The 24,197-nt window shown below is 38.4% G+C and overlaps 1 protein-coding gene across 6 annotated transcripts; it reads left to right on the top strand.

The window, feature by feature from the left end:
- The first annotated feature begins 425 nt into the window (after positions 1–425).
- LOC127437762 (S-adenosylhomocysteine hydrolase-like protein 1) lies at positions 426–10,437 on the top strand. Of its 6 annotated transcripts, none has more exons than XM_051692917.1 (17): positions 426–623; positions 2,790–2,898; positions 5,684–5,827; positions 5,941–6,041; positions 6,220–6,322; positions 6,944–7,038; positions 7,165–7,271; positions 7,483–7,599; positions 7,734–7,797; positions 7,941–8,029; positions 8,178–8,248; positions 8,324–8,418; positions 8,516–8,614; positions 8,933–9,001; positions 9,305–9,383; positions 9,563–9,683; positions 9,786–10,437. In XM_051692917.1, the coding sequence occupies exons 1-17, from the start codon at positions 546–548 to the stop codon at positions 9,790–9,792; spliced, it is 1,548 nt and encodes a 515-aa protein (XP_051548877.1). In that variant the 5' UTR covers positions 426–545; the 3' UTR covers positions 9,793–10,437. The 6 variants fall into 6 exon arrangements, with proteins under 6 accessions (XP_051548877.1, XP_051548879.1, XP_051548878.1 ...); XM_051692919.1 differs by having other exon boundaries at positions 426–566; XM_051692915.1 differs by lacking the exon at positions 426–623 and adding an exon at positions 1,902–2,248.
- The last annotated feature ends 13,760 nt before the right edge of the window (positions 10,438–24,197 follow it).

A 24,197-nucleotide genomic window follows, 5' to 3' on the forward strand; every position in this document is an offset into this window, starting at 1 on the left:
CCCAGATCTGCTGGGCTCAAACCTTGGATAGGGTGGCCTATTACTCTGAGAATTGTTGAGATCCCTTAACAAGATGCCCTTGAACAAAATCATTGACCCCAGGTTGCTTTAAGGGGACTGTCCCTTTAGTACGTCATTTTGGATCAAACATGTCTGCTAAATGATGTGTAACTGAATGACCAGTTCTATGCTATCACTAGCAACCCTGAAAGGAAGCATGGTCTGTTCACAACACAGTGAGTACATTTACAGAAGCTTAGTGGCAATGGGCCAGACTTAATAAGCGACTCCCCTTGTGAGAACTTTTGTGACCTCATAGACTTTAATCATTGTCAAATCACGTGACCTGACAGAGTGTCCTGATTGTCCTGACCATATTGTAAAGGTTTCGGTCCCATAGTGTAGGATTTCATCTGAAAGTGGATCCATATGCTTTTCTAGCCTGATCACTTCACATAATAACACAACAATTATTGTTGTTGTTCAGCCCTTAAATGCTCATGTGGGTTTTATTCTACGCATAGTGGATCAGTGGATCAGACACCATGAGGAAAGTCTATAGCCTGGTCAGTCTCACTAAAAACAGGGAACCAAAAGATGCTGTGTTATCTCTTAACATCAAGGTATTTTAAAACTTTTTAGACAGAAGTTGCAATTTAACTATGATAACTTTTGAAAAATCACATTATCAGATGAGGTAAATCAGAGATGTTGAAACATCTTTTTTGTAGTTACTTGTTTGTGATTTGTAGAAGTTAGTGATTTTAGTAAGTTATTTATTTATTTATTTTTTGTGATTTTGCATTGAGTGGTCACCCTGGAACAGGTGTTCAAATTACCTCCATTGATGTCTTGAATCTAACAATAAGTTTACAATTTTTAAACCTATAGTACATGATGGTAAGATTTCTATTACCTTCCCTCAAGTTCATTCTTATTCATTCACTTGTTTTAGTAGTTGAGCTATGTCAGGACTTTTTGTTTCTATATGACATAATGCTTTATGTCATATAGAAATTATGTAGTAATTATGGGACTACTTGAAAAATAACTTAAATGAATAAATACGATGCCGTAATAAATTAATTTTTATTTGTTTGTTAGGTGTGTGTATGTATGTACTGTATGTGGTTATATGAATGCACTGTATAACTCTCTCTGTATGGTCTCTAGGATCTCTTGCATGTAAAAGTGAAAAATTAAGCCATCAATGTTTTTTATGCAAACAATGTTTCTCAAAGCATTTGATTTTTTGCTACCATTAGATATGAGCCTAATTGAGTGTAAGGATTAGCGTGGCGACCGCCAGGGGTGGCTATGTTTGTTTATTGTTCACTTTGTGTCTTTCGTTTGATTATGGGTTTTGTAGTTCTTTTCCTTGTCTTTGTTCATGGATTCTTGTGTTCATTAATCCCAGGTGTTCCTTGTTTGCTCATTAGTCTCTGTGTATTTAATCCCTGTGTTTTCTTTGTTCATTGTCTGTTCTAATCTATTCATGTTTGTAAAGATTTGGTCTGTGCTTATGGTTTTGGTTTCTTGTGTTTTGTCACACATCTTTGTTTCTGCAAACATTACAGAAGAACTGACCAAAAAATTGATCTAGCAGTTTATTTGGAGGAACTATGCCGGGCAGGACTCTCAGTGTTGGATTTTTCGGTACGCTTTTTTGATTTAGCGAGCCAGACTAACTGGGATAACTTCCACCTCAGATCCACTTACTGGATAGGCCTGAACTATTCTGGTAATGTGGCTCTACCAGAGATGGATGAACTCGCATGGAGGGAATATGTCAACACTACTCTGAAGAGTAAGGGTCTTCCATGTGATGATGAGGGTAACATTCCCTCGTCGCTGTCAGCGGCCACTCCTGCCATGCTCCGTGAGCCAGCACCCACGCATGCCACTGTCAATGAGCCAGCGGCCACACTTGCCATGGTCAATGAGCCAGCGCTCCCGGCCACAGAGGTCGCTCCCCAGTCGCTGCCAGCATTCCCTGAGGCCATTGAAGAGCCTGACCAGTTCCCTGAGGCTGTCGACGAGCCTGTCCAGTGAGCCGCCTGTTCAGCAGCCACCCACTTCCATGATGACCCCTGTCTAGCGGCTCCGTCCCTCCAAGTCTTCCATGGCTCCGGGTCTTCCATGGCTCTGCCCCTTGAATCCTCAGCTTCCCTGTTCTCTGAGTCCCCAGCAGCTGACCTCTGAGTCCTTGCCCCCTGTGCTTCCACCTCCTGCGGCTCTGCCCCTTGAGGTGTGTGTGGGTTTTTTTTTTTTTTTTGTGTTAAGAAGCTTCAGGAGCCGCTCCATAGATGGTCGTTTGATTATGGGTTTTATAGTTCTTTTCCATGTCTTTGTTCATTGGTTCTTGTGTTCATTAGTCCCAGGTGTTCCTTGTTTGCTCGTTAGTCTGTGTATTTAATACCTGTATTTTCCTCTGTTCATTGTCAGTTCTTAACTATTCATGGCTGTAATGATTTGTTCTGTTCTCATGTTTTTGGTTTCTTGTTTAGTTTTGAGTTTAAAAGCCTGCAATTAGATCCAGTTCCTTTCATCTTTTGTTTCTGCAAACATTACATTGAGGAATTATAAAGTGTTATTATAATAACTTTGAAACACTCCTTCAGATTTAGCTTCCCTTCTAGAAATTGTTACATTTGCAAACATCAACTACTCTTACCTACTGTAGATGAAAAGTCAAACAATTTAAATGTGAAATCAATTAACACATTATCTGGAAAAAATCTGGAAAATTGCATTTGTGGAAGTTTTGTAGAATATAATTTTCTTCCTAGCAAATCCAGTATCCTGGGCAGACGCGAGAATTCGACAGTCGATTTACCAAGACGGGTCGCCGCTCTCTGTCCCACTCCATTTCTCATTCTTCTGACAGCAACAGCTCAGGTAGATACCAGACAAATTCAAAGTTTCCTAAAGTGGAGAATTTGTTATTGACTTTATTTTTATTATTGATTCTAACATAAGACAAGAATAGATTTAACAAACAGAATTATACATACAGAATCAACTTATAACCCTTTATTGCTCAGCTGTCAGTTTAGTAAGTTCTAATGGTTCCACAACATTTTCTAATATACTCCTCAGTAGACAAAGATGTGGAACTATAAAGATCAAGATAGAATTCTTTAAAAGCATTATTAATATCAATGGCTGAGGTAAATATTTCAGCACTGGCAGATTTCACTGCGGGAATGGTAGAAAAAGACGCTCTCTGTTTTATATATCTAGCCAGAAGTTTTCCTGCCTTGTCCCCCGACTCAAAGTATGACTGTCTTGCGCTGAATAGCCAAAACTCCACCTTCCGTGACAATAGTACTATATCTGTATTTCAATCCGGTAAATTCTCTGATGCCATCAGATGACATTCGGCACTTCAGCTCTGCCTCTGCACTTTTAATATTTCCTTCCATCTCCATGAGTTCTTGTGCTTTGGATTTTTTGGTGAATGAGGCATACTGTATGATCTGGCCCCTAAGAACCGCCTTAAGTGCCTCCTAAGCCATGCCCACAGATAATACTGAGGACCAATTGAGCAATCAACAACAGATGAAATGAGGGACTTGGGCGTAAAAAAAAAAATCTATTCTATAATATATCTTATGGACTGATGAAAAAAAAATTATAGTCCCTATCAGATGGGTTCAAAAGTCTCCAAATATCTGTAAGACCAAGATTTTTACACATCCTGTAAAGTGTCAGTGTTGCTCTTGGGGGCATCCACACTTTTGCTTCACTATGATCAAGGACTGAGTCCATCAAAAGATTAAAGTCTCCTCCCAATATTATATCATGAGGGGTGCCAGTGGCTTGCAACATTCTTTCAAGATCTATAAAAATGCCCTGATCATCAACGTTAGGTGCGTAAATATTAGCCAAAATTAGACTTTGCCACTGAATTTCTGTTAAAACTATAATGACTCTTCCTAATTTATCTTTAATCTGTTTGAGACATTTGAATTGTAGATGCTAACTTGTCAGTGTAATGACTCCCCTGCTCTTACTTGAGCCAGCACTAAAGAAATCATGCCCACCCCATATTTTCCCAAATTTTTCAGCTTCCTGCGGGGAAAGATGAGTTTCTTGAAGAAACACTATATCATATTTCTTACACTTATGAAGAGAAATAACCTTCCTTGTTTTTATGGGGTGCCCCAACCCATTCACATTCCACGTGGAGAGAGACAATTCACTCATATTAACATTTGACATTTTGACATATGAAAAAAAATAAATTGTTTGTCAAAAACAAAATTATAAAGACCACATTCCAACATTAGTGCAACAATCAAACCCCAAACTTCCCCACGAACCAAACAAACAGAAAAAAGAAAAATGTGCGCATTAACCCGCATTAGCGCCAACTTGCGTCCACACCTCTAAACTCAAACAGTCCATGTAAACCTACGAGAGCCCTTGCGACAACTTTGCTGTCGGATTGCTCAAGTCCGGTGTTTCTATGCAAATTTTGTGAGACAGAATTACACAACAAAAGATAATCTATAAAACAAACTCCAGCCAATAGGAGGAATAAACACAAAGAACGTGTAGATTCATCCACATAACTGTCCCAAAGGTGTGTTCCTCCACAAAACAAACTCCAGCTGCTAGGCAGAACCAGCAAAAAAAAAAAAAAAAAAAAAAGGCACTCAGTTTCCTCAGACAATCAAGTGAATGTTCAGTGAGTCGGTCCTCTTGGCTGCAACGTGAGTACCACAAAATAACTTACTCCATTGACTTTATGAAGGACATCGCTTGCTGGGGACATGTGAATGCTTTACAGCCATCCTTTGCATCTGTTCTAAATTTGGCCAGGAACATCAGTGCAAAAACGACCTTCCGTTGATGTAAGAGTTTCTTGCATTCCTTGAATCGATCACATTCTCGCTTGTTGAATTCACAAAGTCTGGGAATAAGAAAATGTTGTGGTTCTTCCAAGAAAGACTTTCTTTACTCCTTGCCTCGCGTAACACAAGATGTTTATTGGATGAACTCAGAAATTTGGCCAGAATTGAACGGGCCTGTCTCCCTCAGTGGATCGCCGAGCCGGAACCCTGTGAGCTCGCTCGATTTCCAGCTTATGGCCTGTTATGTTGAGCAGACTCTGAAAGAGCCCATCCAGGAATTTCACCATATCCTGAGCCTTTTCGGCCTCAGAAATTCCAACAATACGGACGTTATTCTGTCAGCTATGGTTCTCCAAGTCCTCCAACTTCTCCAAGACTCACTCCAAATCCACCTTGGTTGCTAGCGGATTAGCAGATAATTCCCTCTCTGATTACTCCAGATAATAGATCCATTTCTCGAAATCCCCCACTCTTGTAACCACCTCAGTGAATTTAGTCTCCATGGCAGTGATCGATCGATCGTATTACAGCAAGATCCTCCAAGTCAGCAATGACCTTCGTCAGCATTGCCGACATATTCAACATTTTCGCCAAATTTCCCTCATTTCTCAGACCAAATTGACACCCTGGTCCCGGCCACCGGGAGGGTGTCAGCATGAGCACGTAAATGTCTTTTAATGTCTCCAGAGCCTGAGGATTTTTAATTCTTTGACATATTGTCCTCCTAGAACAGTTATGGAACAGTGTATTGAATTTTTATGACATTAATAGTGTTAAAACAAAAAAAAATCTTTGATTCCAGTTCCCCTTTCTTATATTCTCAGGGGATTCAGATGCAGAAACTGGGGATGATGAGGTCTCTCCCAGATACAGGGAGCAGATTAACTCTAAAGGAAACAGAGATTTCTGCATCAAAAACATCAAGCTAGCCGATTTTGGCCATCGAGAGATAGAGCTTGCAGAGGAAGGTATACTCTTTGTCTTAATACATGTAAGAAAATATGTATTGTGCATGTCCAGCTATATTATTGACTACATAAAGAAATGTAATGGATGTTCCTTTACCTTTTTTTTGTTGTAGAAATGACTGCATTGATGGCCTTAAGAAAAGCAGCCCAGGGAGAAAAGCCACTTGCAGGGGCTAAAATAGTTTGCTGTACCCACGTCACTGCCCAGACAGCTGTAAGTGTCATTTATAATCCCTCCACTGCATTGTGAATGTATGTCACACTGACAGAGAAAACAAAGCATACATTTTACAGAAACTAAACCGCTTATACTCCCATGTGCTTTTCAAAGACCTTCACACAACATGGACACATATGCAGCAGCCTACTTCCTAACACTTTTTTCCTTCAAGGTGCTTTTCAAGACCCTGACAGTATTAGGGGCTCAGTGCAGGTGGGCAGCCTGCAATATTTACTCCACCCAGAATGAAGTGGCAGCTGCTTTGGCAGAGCAAGGTAAAAGAGAAGCGCTTTCTCTCTCTGTCTAATGACTCTTAGACATCCTTCTTGTTTTTTTGTACTATAAAACTTTATTGTGTACTTCTGAGTGTGGTGTGGTCTAGTGATTAAAGATATGTCTTAATAACCAAAAGGTTAGAGGTTTGAACCCTTCAGAGGTCATCTGTATCACCATTGTGTCTTGGAGCAGTGTTTTCCAACCCTGTTCCTGGAGAACCCTTATCTGACACACCCAGTTCAGGTCATGGGGCTCTGCTAATAGGTTAATGAGTTGAATACGGTAAGTTAGATAAGAAAGATATCCAAAATGTGCAGTGCTTGGGTACTCCAAAAACTGGGTTGGGAAACATGCCCTAGAGCAAGGCACTTAACCTCTGGTCATTCCAGTGGAAATGCTCTTGTATTAGTACACTTGCTTTGGATGAAATGATGCTCCCATAGCTAAGCTGCATTGCACTAGCAATCATGGGTTTGATTTTCAGGGAATAGACAAAATGTGTACCTTGAATGCATTGTATGTCACCTATGATAAAAGCGACTACCAAAAAACAACTACTTGGTTATTTTGGTTTCACTGTTTTTGACAACAATTTTCTTGTTTTCTGTTCTCCATGGCAGATTTCCCAGTGTTTGCATGGCAAGGGGAATCTGAAGATGACTTCTGGTGGTGTATTGATCGCTGTGTAAATCTTGAGGGCTGGGAGCCAAACATGGTCTGAGTCCATTCAGTGATATAGGACTTTTTTTCCTCTTAAGGATCAAAATAGTGTCTTGTCAGATCTAATCTTGTCTGTTTGCACCTGTGAACAGCAGTTTGTTTAATAGCCTTTCCTTTTTAGATCCTTGATGATGGTGGAGATATGACACATTGGATATACAAGAAATACCCTCACCTCTTCAAGAAAGTCAAGGGTGTTGTTGAAGAGAGTATTACTGGCATTCACAGGTTTTATTTGATTATAATTTTTTAATGGTCATCATTCATCAAATTTTAATAGAAAGAGAGAAGATCCTTTCTTCATACAAAGTAATAGACATTCCTAAACCTTTATTTGTTAAAGAGGTGATTGCACTGATCTGACGCCAGGGTGTTCGAATGATGAGCTTCTCTTAAAACAACTTTAATCTTGTATTGCATCACATTTATCTCTATTCAGGCTTCATCACCTGTCTAAAGTGGGAAAACTCTGTGTGCCAGCCATAAATGTCAATGACTCTGTTACAAAACAGAAGTTTGACAACCTCTACTGCTGCAGGGAGTCCATTCTGGATAGGTAATATAGGCCGGACACATATTCAGATTTCCTTATCACTAGGGCAATGATACAAGTATATATCTAAATGTATTACAGTATATTTAAGTAGATCCTTACAAAATATACTTTCTGTCTCACTCTTATTCTCTTAGTCTTAAAAAGACCACTGACATAATGTTTGGGGGAAAACAGGTTGCTGTATGTGGATACGGAGAGGTGAGGTAACCATTACATCACATGATTCAAATAAATTAGGCTCTTTATTGTCAATTTTTTCAAATAATTTCTGTCACCATCTTTAGCCTAATGGCCTTTGTTTGTTTGTGTGCATGCGTGCATGTAAATATTGGTGCCCACAGGTTGGAAAAGGTTGCTGTGCAGCTTTGAAAGCACTGGGTTCTGTTGTGTATGTAACAGAGATTGATCCTATCTGTGCTCTTCAGGCATGGTAAGACATTGGTTATCTGAATATAACTTGAAAGTTATATCTTCAGTTTAAGTGCTATTTGAAAGTTAGAATGACATCACCACATTAACATGTTTGCTACATAATAGTATGCATCATCCTTGACACTGTCCAATCAAATCTAACCTAGCATGGAAGGCTTTCGATTGACCAGACTAGGGGATGTCATAAAACAAGTGGACATTGTTATCACCTGCACAGGCAAGTTCCACAATTCTTGACTATTAACTTATTAACCTTTTATTTGCTATGGCAACTCACCCTTTGTCTATACAGGTAACAAAAATGTTATTGTGAGGGAACACATGGATCAAATGAAGAATGGGTGCCTTGTCTGCAACATGGGACGATCCAATACAGAAATCGATGTGGTAAGTGGTTGCAGGACATGGTAAAACATATCATTTGGATAAACAAATAGCTGCTTGTAGATACTTGTAATTTGTGTTTGTATATGTATTTTTTCAGGTAAGCCTGAGAACGCCAGAATTGGCATGGCAGCATGTGAGACCACAAGTGGATCACATTATATGGCCTGATGGCAAGAGAATAGTGCTCATAGCAGAGGTGAAAGAATTCTACAAAAAATACATACCAAAAAGACATACACTAGAGTGCACATAGCCTGATTTACACAAGCAGGACATGTTCCTGGGACAACATACCTATTAGCCAATGACAGCACTAACCCTAACACTACCTAAATCACAGGGTAATGATTGGTCAATGATTGTTCTAGAAACAAAGAATGTAGATCCAAGAACATTTCCTACCTCATGTAATTCATGTTAAGCTATCATGTACATCTATTCTTTAAAATCCACATGGCATATTGGTAACTTATATTAATGACAAAGTTACTGTTTTACGAACATTTTGTTCCAGGGTCGTGTTCTTAATCTGAGCTGTTCCACTGTACCCATATACGTGCTTTCCATCACAGCCACCACACAGGTATGTAAGGGAGAGGTCAGCTAATACATGAATTTAAATGAGGTTAATAGCCTAAATGCTTAAGTTTTTCTATTCTCACACAGCCTACACATTAAAAGACTAGCTGGGCAAAACAATAAAAAGTTTAAAGGAGCATTTAGTTTAGCACAAGGGAATGTAATTAATCTGGGATGCATAATAGTTTTGTGCCATTGTTGGGTTTTAAAACATTTTGTGGATACAGAATCCTTTATGGATATGTTCAATGTTTATGTCTGTTTAGCAAACTTAGTACTTTTTTTGTTTTTTTTATGAACTTTTTAGGCTTTGGCATTGATTGAGCTCTTCAATGCTCCTGAGGGCCGTTACAAACAAGATGTCTACCTCCTTCCCAAGAAACTAGGTAAGAATCACTATGGAGAGTCATGGAAACCCTTACAAGGAGGCCAAACTGTTAGATGAATTAAATATCAGCCCTCCATATTTCTTTAATATTACATTTTAGTAACTCCGATTTGAATGAAGATTACAGTAAACCTTTTTTCAAAGCATCAAAATATGATTCAATATTTTGTATGTCAGATGAGTATGTTGCATACCTGCACCTTCAGACCTTTGATGCACACCTGACTGAGCTCACTAATGATCAAGCAAAATACCTGGGTTTGAGCAAATACGGCCCCTTCAAGCCGAGTTACTACAGGTGAAAAATGTGGTAACAAATTTAAAACATATTGCTCTCCAATATTACATTTTCACAATACATGAGAATTATTTAATGTATACTTTGTTGTTCTTTTTTTAGGTATTAAAATAGGTAGAGATCATAAAGAAACCACAACATTACTCAGTCACATTTATCAAAAAGATGGATCTAAACTAAGGGAACTTCCTAGACCTGGCTGGTTTAGGACTTGATCACCTTGCTTTTCTACTGCATGTGATATTACAAGCTTGTCCATTAGGGTTTAGAGTGCACAAATCTAAAGTGGACTATAGCATCAAATGTATTGGCATTTTTCTATTGCTGCTCGCTATTTTGACATTTTCCTTTCTAACGCACACATCATATATTTTTGCCTGCCCAGTCTAATGATAATTTGAAGAGGAAGAATAATGCAACAAGTGAATAGATAATATATTGTACTGTATGGAATTTACCTCCGGGCATGGTTCTCTAATAAAGAAAGCCAGAAAATCCAATGCATTCTGCCACTGTTTGTTTATTCAAGTTCTTTGAAATAGGCAAAGACAAAAAAAACAAACAAACCTGAATACATTGCTTGACCTAAAAAGGGTTATATTTTTTATAGTTTTAATCTTGAAGCTGTTAGAGATACATTGCATTTGTGAAAACTGGAGACACAAATGGTGTTCCTTGTTCCATCACTCTGAATCTGACATTGCCTGAAGTCCCCATGGAGGAAGTCATCTCCTTTAATAAACATTTTGAGATATTTTCTGTGTCTGCAGTGTCATTATAATGTAATGTATTTGAAGTGTGCCTCTAACATATTTTTACATGTCTCGCCTGAACTGCATAGCTCAAGTTGTTTCTGCCCTAAATATAGAGCTGGCTTTTTCCTACAACAAATGTAACTTGATTCTGTACAGTATGTCAAGTCACAGAATGTCAGTTGCTGGCTGACCAGCTGAGCTCCTCTCACTCTTTCTTACATTGCCTGATGGAGTCTGTGGGAGCCCTGGGCAGCCCCACTGGGGCCAGCTCCAACCTACTGAGCTTGCCGGCACCCTTCCCTTGGGATGAGGATGAGTCGTCGCTGGATCTGGGAGGCATCAAGCCCATATCTTCACACATACTGAGGTGGCGGAGTTCAGTGTCCTCTGATGACTCCCAGCCATCCCCTTCTAGTAGCCGAAGAGTGTTCTTTGCTGACGCTTTTGGTTTAAGTCTTGTCTCAGTGAAACAATTTGATGTTGGGCAGCAACTGTATCATCAGGCCCTCTGGAGAGCGACTAGAGTGAAGCTGAGTATTACATGGTTCTTCCCTTTACTCTTCCACAGACTACTGAGGAGATGGACTTGCGGATTAATGAGCAGAAGCTAGAACTAGAGAGTCTGGAGCTGCTTCCTCGGACCACAACCCTCAGAGGAACAATTTGGGTGCTAAACCTGTGTTTTGATAAGATGGTCCATGTACATACCTCTTTAGATTCACGGAGAAGTCATTTTGATCAGTTGGCTGAGTATGTACATGGATTAAGCAATGGGGAGATGGATTGTTTTTCCTTCAGTTTTACACTGTTTCCTCCATTTGGAGAAGAAAGCACAAGGGTTCACTTCTGTTTGCGATATGAAATATCTTTGGGGACCTTTTGGGCAAACAATAATTAATAGAACTATGCTCTGTTTTGTTATGAAAAAGCAAAGGAGAAACCCCCAAATGTCAGTGAAAACAGAAGGAAAAGCTGTCTGAAAATAACCAGGTAAGAGATTGCAGAGAGTCAACAATAAATCAAATAAAATATAAATTTACATTTCACGAACAAAATTTTTTATTAGATTTTTACAGCACTCATTATTTTTAATTGAATCTATTATTGTGCATTCAAAATATAACAACTGACAATACTTTCTTAGATTAGAAATTGAGATGTTTAAGTTAAAATCTGTAACATGCCAGAGTTAATTCATGCATAAAACTAGAATACTACAAAGGCCATCAGTGTTCAGTTATTTCATTAAACAGTCTTTTTTCTAAATCTTTTTAAGCACAAATTATTTGTCATTTTTTTTCAGCCCAAATGTCTCTGCTTTGGCTGATGCTACAAAAAATAACGAGGATTTTTCTGGTAATTTACAGCACATTCTGAAAATTACTTGCTACTTACAACTAGATTTAATAATAGCATCAAATTCTGATGTATACATATTTTGTTTTCTCAGATATAAATATCAAATCTGGAATGGCCACTGACACTGCACATCCAAAATGCTAATTCTGAGACAATTCAAAAGGAAAGCAAGGAATTTGTGGTAAGTTGAAAATTGTAGTTACCATCATATTTTAATAAAGAGTGATAGAGTGTAACTTAAATGTGTTTTAATAAAAGACTGATTTATAAACTAATAGTATAAACTTACAGTATATTACAGTATAGCGACAATGAGGATGAACAGGTACTCCTGCAGTATGCTGTGATACTGGTTGTTTTTTTTCTGGATAGCAAGTGATCAATTAGGAAAGGCTCTGACAAGTATGAGTACAACAATATGTACTCACTGAAGCAATACACAGGTCATGCTTCTTAGGGTGGCTCTGAGGTCATTAAGTTATGTTGTTAAACAGAAGTAAATTTTTTAGTCTTTCAATTCTAAAGTTAAATAGGTTATTTTATTTAAGACTTTAAGATTTTATTTAATTAACTAGTTTATTGAAAACTGTATACATCATAGTATTTTTCAGAAATGTTTAACTTTTTGTAAAAAGGAGGAAATAAGCAGAAATCACAATGGAAGGAACAGAAGGAGGGCTGCACGGTTAGCAAAAGTCAAGGAGCACTTTGCACAGAGAGAAGAAAGAAGGGATCAAGGTAAAAGAGAGTGAAGTGACAGAAGAGACCAATGTGCAGGAACATTCATCAGTTCTGGTGAAGACACCATGCACCCCTTTATCACAACAAAAATTGCAGGACCACCGACATGCAACAAAACATTGCTCTCCCCAGCTGAGTGCCTCAAATTTGCTAAGTACAGTGGAGATTCCACTGATATTTTCAGCCAACAAGCTCAAGCACAACCTGAGAAAGACACCATAACCCACTCCGAGACAGATCTGGCCAGAGCTCATGCAAATTCATCTCTGGAAGACTCGGGTTGTGCATGCTCTGCTTTGGAAGTTCTGGAAGATATCAAAAACATTGAGAACTTCAGTGACCAAACAGTTTCAATCAATCAGCCTGTTCCTGGATGCCAAAATTCTGACTTGCCAATTAGCATGGGAGCACTTTGAGCAGGGTAGCAGAAGTTTGGCACAAAGCTCTAAGTTAGATAAGGATTTAAATATCAGTGATGAGAAACCAGCAAATCGAGAAAATTTGACTTAACTAGCAACTCAGATCCTCAGCTGTTTTCTGATGGCTTAACATTTGGGACCATTGTAGCCCCACTTTATCATCAGGTTTTTTAAAAATGGAATCCGAGAGGAAAGACTTCATTCAATGAGCATTTCAAGATGACCAGTCATTTAGGAAACTGAGGGATGAGAGTCAAAGAGCGGTCACGCCCCCTGAGAGCAATTATGCTTCCATGAGACACACTGCAGAAAACATATCTACAAAAACAGGCAGTACATGGTGTTACAGTTGGCATCTGCAGTGAATCAACAGCACAAAACACAATAAACAAAGTAAAGCCAACTAAAAATCCTATTTTTGAGCCAAAGAAAGGAAAACTTGTTGAGAAAATAGATGATTCTACAAGTGGTATAAAGAGTACCAAACAGACATTAGGCCTACATTTACTGAAACAAACCTTCTTCCAAAAGTAACAGCCAGACTGTTCTTTAGACAGTACACATCCTCAAGGAGAAATTTCATCAGTATGCACACTTGCTCTGACAGAATTATCACTCCAGGATGATTATTGCCATAGTCCGTGTTTAATTCCCTTACAATTACCAGATCTTTTTGATGCAATATTTCAAACAATGGACTCTGGTATTCACAGCCTACCTGAACAAGCCCCTCTGTCACCACCCACAATGGTTCTGAAACCTTCAATATCCCTGAATAACCAGAGCTTTGCCACCAAAACTGCAGTGTTACAAAACCAGGAGGACCCTACAAATACCCAAACCAAACACAAGGACATATCTTTACAAACCCAGATGCCCACTGTCAATGACAAAAACCTGCCTCTGAACATATTCAACCAGTATCTTGAGGAAAGCCACATCCCTATATTCGAAAATATTACCTTTGTTGTGCCACAAAATCAGTCTGATCTGAACCCTTCCCTAACTCAAACTCATCCACACATTACATCTATTCCGAACCAAAGTCAAGAGAAAAGGGAAGTCTATTGAGATCCCAAAACTCTCCACCACTTCAACAGTGCAAACTGAGCATTCAAACAGCAATTCTTTCATTCTACCCCAATCTCCTGAAGATCCCCAAATGCTCCAGACTTTAAGCATCAACTTAGATTCCTCTGATGATAAATTAGAGCCTGTATGCTGTGAGATGAGATTAAACAATGAAAAACTTGAAGAATTTTCTTACCTTACATTAGAAACAGCCATAGTAACAGAACCATATACAGAATCAGAGAACTTGTAGATTAATATGTGCATTGCTTTGGAGAGATGCCAAATGAATAAAAAAAATCATGAATTTTTCTACACTGACCCCAGAGACTGAGATATCTAGTGTAATTGATGGCACAAATGTCTTTGATGGAAAACATAATGAAACATCAGTACTTAAAGTGATGGAGGAAATTGACGGCATACAGAAAAGGGAACTTTGTCAGATTTCAGAGGGACTGGAAGTGGGGAAAAAAAAAAAAATAAAGCAGACAGGGAACCAGGGACAAGAAGAAGAGGAAGATGAGGATGAAGAAGGGGAACAAGAAGAAGAAGATACAGAAGTGTAAGAATAGGAGGGCATAAATAACATTAATAGATGAGATCAAATACATAGATGATGAAGAGGACGTGGATACGGATGAATTTGGAGCTAAGAGAGAGCAAAATCAACAGATCGATGCTGCTGATCAACTATCTCTTGAAAATGAGTTTGAGGAGCAGAAGCTGGTCATTAGAACCAGTATTGTTGAATCATTATCACTCATTCATATTGACTTAGATGAGATTGAAGAGCAGCAATGCACAGGTGAAAGTCAAGGTGTAAGTGAGTAAGGGAGTAGAGACCTATGGCGAAATGGGTACAGCCTGGCAAGCATCAACAGAAAATAGTGCAACTGCACTTAGTGGAAGTATGGAAGCTAAGGAGATTGATTGGGACCTCCTAGAATTTATTGATAAAGATTATGTGTACACTGAAAGTGAGAAACTTCAGCATGAGCAGGAGACTCAGATGACGTGAACAATATGTTAGAAAACATGGAGCGTGAGGCAAAAGATCCTATGAACAGAGATATTGAGGTGGATTTTGAGGACAATGCCTCCACAGAATCTCTGATCGATGATGAGATGGAGCTGTACCTTCACAGTCTGAGGAATTCACAACACTCAGTATTCAGAGAGGGCATGATGAATGGAAGCTACTGCAAAAGATCCTCCATGAGCAGAGGAAGGTCTATGTCATTAGCTATGCCTTCAGTATCAGAGTCTGTGGACGAGGATCAGCTAAATAGTTCCCTTGAAGATATGACAAATATTGAATACATAATGGTGCTGGAGAGAGCTACGCTGCCCCTTGTGGATGGGAATGAACATGTTATTGGGCGTTATGTCTTGAGGTGGAAAGAGTACCTCTCCTATGATAACATGTCAAGGGTCATTGGGTACACTTTTTTGTTGATAGTGTTTTTGGTACTTTTCATAGCATGTTTTGCTCTCTATCTGGTTACGATGTATTGGCTTTTCTGTCAAGGGGAGGTGGAACTTTTTAAAAGCTCTCGGAAAGGTGAGAGGACTGCAGTAGATATTCTCAGTTTGTGAATATTTAGTAGAAGTAGATCTATGGAGGTAGGTCTGAATACATTTTTCTATGACAAAGTTGGATTACTTGGGAGTCTTTATCTAAATTTTTATAATGGTTCTTTACAAAGAGTTGATCTTACAGCGAGGGATTATATGAGGTCTATACATGTAGTAATGGTTAGGTTATGTGCTAATGGTCCTGGTACAGTGATGTTTGAAGGACCGTTGGGTAAACTGAATAATTGAAGTTTAATAGATTTTTGAGGATTAGTCTTTAAAAAGGATTATACGACTATAACACTAAAGTACTGTTGCTTTAACTTTCATGGTAAGTAGCTGACATGTGGTTTACTGATTGGATTATAAAATTATAAAAATAAATTTGTTTCTACAGGTAAAAGATTAACATTCACACCAATATAAGAACCCTTTCTTTATAATGAAAATGTTTACACACATGTCTATGTGCAGTTGTTGATAAATTTAGGCAAAAATGGCATAATGATGAATGACCCATAATATCTCTGATGATAACTATAAGCTTTATTATGCAATTTTGTTGCAAATATTTTAAATTTTTTCATACATGGCCATACAAGTTTATCAATTATAAATGGTTAAAAAAGTATTACTTGTTTCTTGCCATGTTATCTTGTTTGTTAAATGGCACAAACTATTGTGTAAAATATATATATATATATATATACAATGTATAATTCGTTTTTTAGTTATAAAGTTTGCCACTATATAAGACCAATAATTGTCCTAATAAGACATTAAGGGTCACTATCCACCTTTGTGTTTTAAAATACCAAATATTATGATTTACTCATCTCTGAACTGAACACCTTTTGTTCCGCAAAGACATTTTCATTTTTTGGTGAACTAACCCTTTAATAAATAGGCTAGTTATGATGACTTAATGCTCGAATGCCTCCTGCACCAACATGTCCCTGGACTGAGATATTTTGCTTTAAGCCATAGCTGACTATTAACAGAAAGTGGAGCTGGTCAATTATGTTTCCATTTTCTAAATGACTAAGTACATTTTCCAGGATGTCATATTGCCACACAATAACACTTTAATAATTATACTAATTCCTTAATAAAACTTGCAAGAATTAAATGAAGTAAATCTGAGCAGCTATTAATTAATTAGTAATTCACTGTTAATTAATATTACATTGTAGGCTTCCCCATATTTTAGTGTTAAACTGAATTTATTATAGGTGGCATATGATGGATATAAAGTTGAACCAGACCTGGGCTGGTTCAACTGGGCTGTTTGGGCATAGCAATATGGTGGCGCAGTGGCTTCACTGATATGACATCATGAGTAATCCAGTTCTATATTATATATCAGTGGGTCAGAACCTGCAGGGTGAAACGTGACACAACTCATGTTCATGCAATACTGCCAAGGATTCTGTGTCTGAGTGAGTGAGAATGTGATTCTCATGAACAAATGTAAGAATTAGGGTTCCCTACCTTACATGTAATATTTTTAGAAGCAGGTTTGTATGTAGGCTTAGGTCTCCTCACTTTGACCAAATCATAATTATAAGTAAAAAGGCCTGTCCCACTGCAAGTCAAGAGTTGTTAGGTGTGTTCGACCTCATGCAGCGCTGCGCAGACCAATCGGCGCTGGACTTGAAGCAGTGCATGTCGGATATAAATTTTGTCCGACTTGAACCGGCGCCACCTCCACGTCACTGTTACGTATGCCATGAAAGTGCTGCGAGAGCTATTCGAGAGCAGCTGGCTGGTGCAGCCTCTGTAGTTGCTCCAGAGGAGCTGCACAAGCTCTGAATGACGGTTCCGGCAAGATGGCGAACTGAGTGCATGTGATTTTGTGAGTTAGTTTAATAGTCCCAAGTTTTTCGTTTTTTTACCCATCCTTCTGGTGAAATTTACTTAAGTATTTGATAGATTAATGTGCAACGGACCTTAAAAGTGTTGTTTGATACAATCCTTGCTGATGTATTAAATATGCCGAAATGTAAAAGTGCTTTGTCAAGCGGTGCAACTCCCGAGGTAAATGCAATGTGTACTCATGATTATGCTGCATCTGCTCCTGATGATGCAATGGACTTTTCTACACCGAATGCAACGTGACCTCAGGAGATGGCCCCCACCAAAATTCCTGCTAGTGTTCTCCAAAAGAAAATGAAGAAAAACCCCTTTCAGAGGTATCCAACCTCATTCTTGAGGCTATTAACAATCTCACTGCCATGATGGAAAACTTCGGGATGCAGTTAAAACAGAACACTGTTATGATTGCAGAGCTGTCTAAAAGCATAGAATTCAATGCAAAAGAGATAAAAGACTGCAAGACCACGTTACTACACCTGGTAAAGAAGCAACCAAACTTGAGAAAGAAAATGCAGAGTTAAAGGAGAGAGTACAGGAACTGGAGCATTATGAATGCCGTTGGAACCTGAAGATTTGCAGGTTGAAAGAGGAAAATGACGAAAAAACATGGGACAAGGTGCTTGGGATCATGAAGAGGATTGCTCCACAATGGGACATGAAAATGGAAGAGATTGTGGACTCTGCGCATCGACTGGGAAAAAAGGAGGAGGGAAGAAATCGTCATGTGCTTATGCAGATCACTAAGAGACACTACAGAGATGAAACATGGCGTCTAATGAAGAATTCTGCCATATGCAAGGAACTGAACATCAGCTTCGCCGAACACATCTCACCGTCTGACAGGGAGGCGAGAACACTGATATGGCCACAAATTAAGCATGCGAAGGAAGTAGGTCTTCGAATATACTTTAGAGGTGTCTTTGGTTTTATCAACGGGAAAAGGATTTTTGCGACTTGATGGGAAATGTATGCTTTGTGTCTTTTGACTCAGCATTATTAAGTGGCACTAGTTACAGAAGGACGTTAATAATGCACTTTTAAAAGGGACAATGTCTAAGTTCTGTTAACACAACAGGTAGGTGGTTAAGGTTAGTTATTTGCTTTAAGTACTTTGTTCTTCTTCAAATGTTCTCTTTAAAGACTGTTCTTCGTTTTGTTTCTTTAAATGTAAGGGGTCTTCGTGACAATGTTAAATGAAAAGCACTATTTTTATTTTGCAAAGCCAAAAAGCCACACTATGTTATGTTGCAGGAAATGCATTCAAATTAATAGGATGAAAAATTCTGGAACAATCAGTGGGAAGACAGGATTTTGTTTGATCATGGAATGAACCGTTCTGCAGGCACTGCTATTTTATTTCATAATTGTCCTGGAAAATTAGTTATATTTAAAACCAGTACAGATGGTCATTGGATTATTTGCATTTTATCCATGGATGATGCATGGGTTACTGTAGGCAATATATGTGGCTATAATAACGCTAGTCAGAATAAGAATCTGTTATTTGATATTGGGGATGTAAAAGACCCTGAAATGTACTTATCCCACCGACAATGTGATACTGGGAGGAGATTTTAACATGGTACAGGATGATTGGTTGGACCATTCCCCCTCTAAATATTGCACGCATCATTATAATCCCATGGTGGTTAATTTTTGTAGTATCCATGTCCTGTTGGACCCCTGGCGAGAATCCCACTGTAAGGGGGTTCGATGGAAAGGAGGAGGCGAGAACCGGCTTGACAACTTAAATAATAATTTAATAAACAACTTAAACAAAAACACAGCCTGTAATTCTCTTTCTCTCGAACTGTCGTCCCCGGCCGCCTTTATCCCTCGCGCACCCCATCAAGCTGATTGGGGACCGGGCGTGCATCATTCCAGCCCGGCCCCGCCCTCCTCGGCTCTACACCCACCCATTTCATAATCAATACTCATGGTTTAAACCGGATGGGTCGAGCAGATCTAGATTGGACTTCTGGCTAATTTCTGATCACATTCAAGGAAATGTTTCTGACTGTTACATTTCACCTGCTCCCATCTCTGATTGTTGCATTATTGATATAACTTTAAAGCCTCTTGATGTTCAACCACATAACAAGGGATATTGGAGCCTTTTTTTCCTAACTAAATGTTGTAGTATAACCAACAGGAGACCATTGATGTGTGAAGTGATTTTGGTGAAACTACACTTTGTAGTGAAGTTATTGAATATGTTTGAAGTATCGCTTTTTGGTGTTACAATTTGTAAACGGTCCTTGCGCACTCATCCCACAGCACGTATAGACTAATATTATTTGTCCAGCTCGGAGGACAGCTCGTTTTGATGAAAATGAGGTTGTAGCTTGTTGTCTACCTTACTATGGTTAGAAAGAGGCGTCGTTTGTATTTTAACAACGCTTTGCTTATGAATTATTGATACGGGAAGTTCGAATCTGGGAATATACACTGGTGGCCAAAAGTTTGGAAAAATGTACAGATTTTGCTCTTATGGAAAGAAATTGGTACTTTTATTCACCAAAGTGCCATTCAACTGATCACAATGTATAGTCAGGACATTATTAACATGAAAAATTACTATAACAATTAAAAAAAAAAAAAACTACTTAAACTACTTAAGAGTTCTCATCAAAAAATCCTCCATGTGCAGCAATAACAGCTTTGAAGATCCTTGGTATTCTAGCTGTCAGTTTGTCCAGATACTCAGACATTTCACCCCATGCTTCCTGTAGCACTTAATAGATGTGGCTGTCTTGTCGGGCACTTCACATGCACCTTACTAGCTGATCCCACAAAAGCTCAGTGGGGTTAAGATCCATAACACTCATTTCCAATTCTGTTGTCCAATGTCTGTGTTTCTTTGCCCAATCTAAACTTTTCTTTTTGATTTTCTGTTCCAAAAGTGGCTTTTTCTGGAATTAGCAAATTAGCATGATTACTCAAGGATAAGGTGTTGGAGTGATGGCTGCTGGAAATGGGGCCTGTCTAGATTTGATCAAAAATGACTTTTTTCAAATAGTGATGGTGCTGTTTTTTACATCAGTAATGTCCTGACTATACTTTGTGATAGTTGAATGCCACTTTGGTGAATTGAAGTACCAGTTTCCTTCCGAAACATCAAAATCTGTACATTATTCCAAACTTTTGTCTGCCAGTGTATGTCCAACTTTACCTAACTGGCAAAGTTCGAGAGCAAAATGGACAGAGGAGGGGGAGAGGAATTAGTCTCATTTTTGTCGATTAGAAAGAAACAGACAGGAGAAAACAGTATAAAATCTTTAATCATTAATGGCATAGAGTCTTTTAACCCACAGGACATTGCCAAGAATGTGTACAATTTCTATAGTAAACTTTATAATTCAACATTTGCTAAAACGAATATGGATGCGTTTTTTGATGGCATCAAACCATTCATCCCTCAGAAAAACTACGAATTTAAAGAAATATGTGATGCAAAGTTTTCTCAACAGGAATTGGATCAGGCTGTGCAGTGTTTATCCCTTGACAAATCGCCCAGTTCTGATGAACTACCAACTAATTTGTACAGATTTTTGGGGATTTCATAAGGATTCATTTATTTAATGCTTTGACAGAAATAACAGAACATTTTTCACTCTCACACAATGAAACAAGGGGTTATAATCCTTATTCCCAAACCAGGCATGGATATTAAATTATTAGACAACCTGCACCCTATTACACTCTTAAATAATGATTACAAATTGTTAATGCATATTTATTCTAATCGTTTAAAAATAGGACTTTTATAAAGCGTTTAACACAATTGAACACCTTTATAGTAGTATCCAAGACGGATTAGAGCGCAACAAGTATATTTGTAATATTTTTATTTTTTATGAGTGCGTGGTTAAGTGCTAATGCAAATATGTGTTTTTAGATGTTTTTTGAAGACAGTGAGTAAGCCTGCTTCACGGATAGAGTTGGGAAATTCATTCCACCAACGTGGTACAGTGCAACCAAAAGTCCGGCAAAATGTTTTAGTGCCTCTTTGTATTGGCGCAACAAGGCACCGCTCATTAGCCAACCGCAGGATTCTGGTGGGAACGTAGCTCTGCAGAAATTATTTTAGGTATGCTGGAGCAGACCCAGCAACTGTTCCGTATGCCATCATCAGAGCCTTGAATTTGATACGTGCATCAACCGGCAGCCAGTGAAGAGAGACAAGGAGTGGTGTAACATGCGCTCTCTTTGGTTCATTAAAGACCAGACATGCTGCTGTATTCTGGACAATTTGCAGAGGCCTTATTGCACATGCAGGGAGGCCTGCAATGAGAGCGTTACAGTAGTCCAGTCTAGTTATGACAAATGACTGAACAAGAAGATATGTGTCATGCTCAGAGAGGAAGTGTCTGTTGAATCCAGCTGAATGATGATGTTGTATTCAACAGCAGGGTTGGCTGGAAAGACGAGGAGCTCAGTCTTCGCTGGGTTAAGTTGCAGGTGGTGTGCCTTCATTCAGGCCGAGATGTCTGCCAAACAGGCAGAGATTCGAGCAGTCACAGTGGCGTCGTTGGGCTGGAAAGATGCTGGATCTTTAGATTTCTGCCATCTCCTCTCAGCCGCCCTGCGGTCAGTCCGATGTTCACGAAGAACGTCAGAGAGCCAGGGGCTAGGCGGTGTCATACGTGCTGGCCTAGAGGAGAGAGGACAAATGCTGTCTAGACACGTTGTTAAAGTAGATCCTAGTGTGTCTGTGGCAGTGTTTACATCCAGGGTGGAAAATAAGTTTTGTGTGGGAGAGATGTAGAGACAGTAGTGGAAAGGCGTGTGGGTGACGATGAAAGAAAACCAAAGGTGGAGTCTGTTTTAATATAGATGGGAGAGTCATGTTGAATTGAACAAAGTAGTGATCAGAGACATGTAAAGGAGTAACAAGAATATTTGAGTTGGTACAGTTACATGTAAAAATGAGGTCCAGCTGGTTGCCCAATCTGTGAGTTGCTGTAGTGCTTAGTCTTTCCAAGCCAGAAGAGCATGAAGTTCAGTGACCTGGGGCTTATCTTGGTGTATGTTGAAATCTCCTTTTCTCTTGCATTGTGTCTTCTCTGTACAAAAACTTCACTTACCAATTTTTCATCAGCAAGTCCTGTTATACTGGAAGATACTATACAAACATAATTTCATCCACATAATACGCCAACTTGGAATAATCGCTATATCTTGTTTAGAAATAAGTCACTTTTTAAAAAAAAAAGTTTGTATGGAGAAAGGTATATGGCCTATTGTTAATAATTATTGGTATAATAATGGAAGATGGTCGTACTCAGTTTGTATTAAATACCTTCTTTATTTTAGGGAAGTTGTATATTCATAAATGCAAGTGCCTTAAATGTAAACCACTGTTATATGTGTTTCAAAAATAATTTTGGTATTTGTGTAAATCCCTGAAACGTAAAAAAAAAAATGGCCAGAAGATTTTTCAATTTGATTCAGGATCTTAATTTCCTAGACCCTGCATTATAGTTTCATTTATTTATTTATTTCTCTTAATTTTCTTGTATATTTTTATGTTATATATTTAAGACTTTTGTTAATATGTACTGCCTTATTAGGACTGTTTTTGAATTGCAAGAATAATAATAAAAAAAAAAGGTCTGAATGACAACACAGCTTATTCACGATTGGCCAGACTCACATGTGACAATGGTTACACGTGTTTCATGGACTGCGGCCGCAATTCCATACTTCACATACTACTCTTACTACTTCTGCTATGTCAGTCTATGGCAGAAATAAGAGTAGTATGCCGTTACCATGGTGTTTATTCTGACACGTCCAGTTCAGCGAAAACTCTCACAGCTCCGTGATTTTATAACAGTACATCATGTTTATATAATGTTATATTATGTTTTTCATAGTAATATTATGTGTATTCATTAAAAACATTAAAAATTACAAATACTGACTCCTTTATTGGTATTAAAATGGCTCTTTATTGTACTTTCTTCTTGCACACCCAATATTAAGCAGCATATAAATTACCCTAACTTTCAATTGAATAATGTTTCTGATTATTTTGTGTAAAATTCAAGCATCTGTCTATCTGAATCACAATTCGTCTCCAAACATCGCGTGATCTTCCGTGACTGGTGTTTCAGCGGACGACGGGAAGAGCAAAGTGTCCGGCTTGACAGCTCTTATTTCAACTCTTACCCCAACTGCAAATGGCAAATCTCGTCGAACACACCTGTTGCCCCCCCCCCCCCCCCCAATTTAGGCGCGAAAGTTCAGGTGGGACACTCACGTGCAGCAAATCTCGAAGCGTTCTTGCATAAAAGGGAATTTATTTTTATATTTTATTTATTTATTTACTTATTTATTTAGCTGGAATTGCTATTTTAATTAAGCCTAAAAGTCCTTTCCAAAAGTCCATTTTGGAGGCCCACCAAAAAAGGCCAACCTTTTGATAATTTATTCCAAAGATTTCATAAAGTAATAAAGTAAAACAATGTCTAATGAAGTATTGCGCTACATTATTTTTATTATTATTATTATTATGGTATTTTTTTTAGCAACGTCAACAATAATAATAATAATAATGATAATGTACAAACAATTTCACAACAAATCAAACATTTGCAAAATAAAAATAAAAATTAATAATCAAAACGAATCACAAATTCAGACGATCTTAGAGGCGTTTCAATTCTGGCGTTCTCAGATTGGCCGTCTCACTTCCGGCACGTTCGCTAGCG

The sequence above is a fragment of the Myxocyprinus asiaticus genome, chromosome 48 (genome assembly GCF_019703515.2).
Source record: "Myxocyprinus asiaticus isolate MX2 ecotype Aquarium Trade chromosome 48, UBuf_Myxa_2, whole genome shotgun sequence".
NCBI lineage: Eukaryota > Metazoa > Chordata > Actinopteri > Cypriniformes > Catostomidae > Myxocyprinus > Myxocyprinus asiaticus.

Bases quoted from the DNA above. Each gene is read 5' to 3' on its own strand.
- LOC127437762 (XM_051692915.1), top strand. From the start codon at position 2,123: ATGGCTCCGGGTCTTCCATGGCTCTGCCCCTTGAATCCTCAGCTTCCC. The intron at 7,798-7,940 runs GTGAGGTAACCA...TGGTGCCCACAG, and splicing joins CTGTATGTGGATACGGAGAG to GTTGGAAAAGGTTGCTGTGC. The intron at 9,002-9,304 runs GTATGTAAGGGA...TGAACTTTTTAG, and splicing joins CCATCACAGCCACCACACAG to GCTTTGGCATTGATTGAGCT.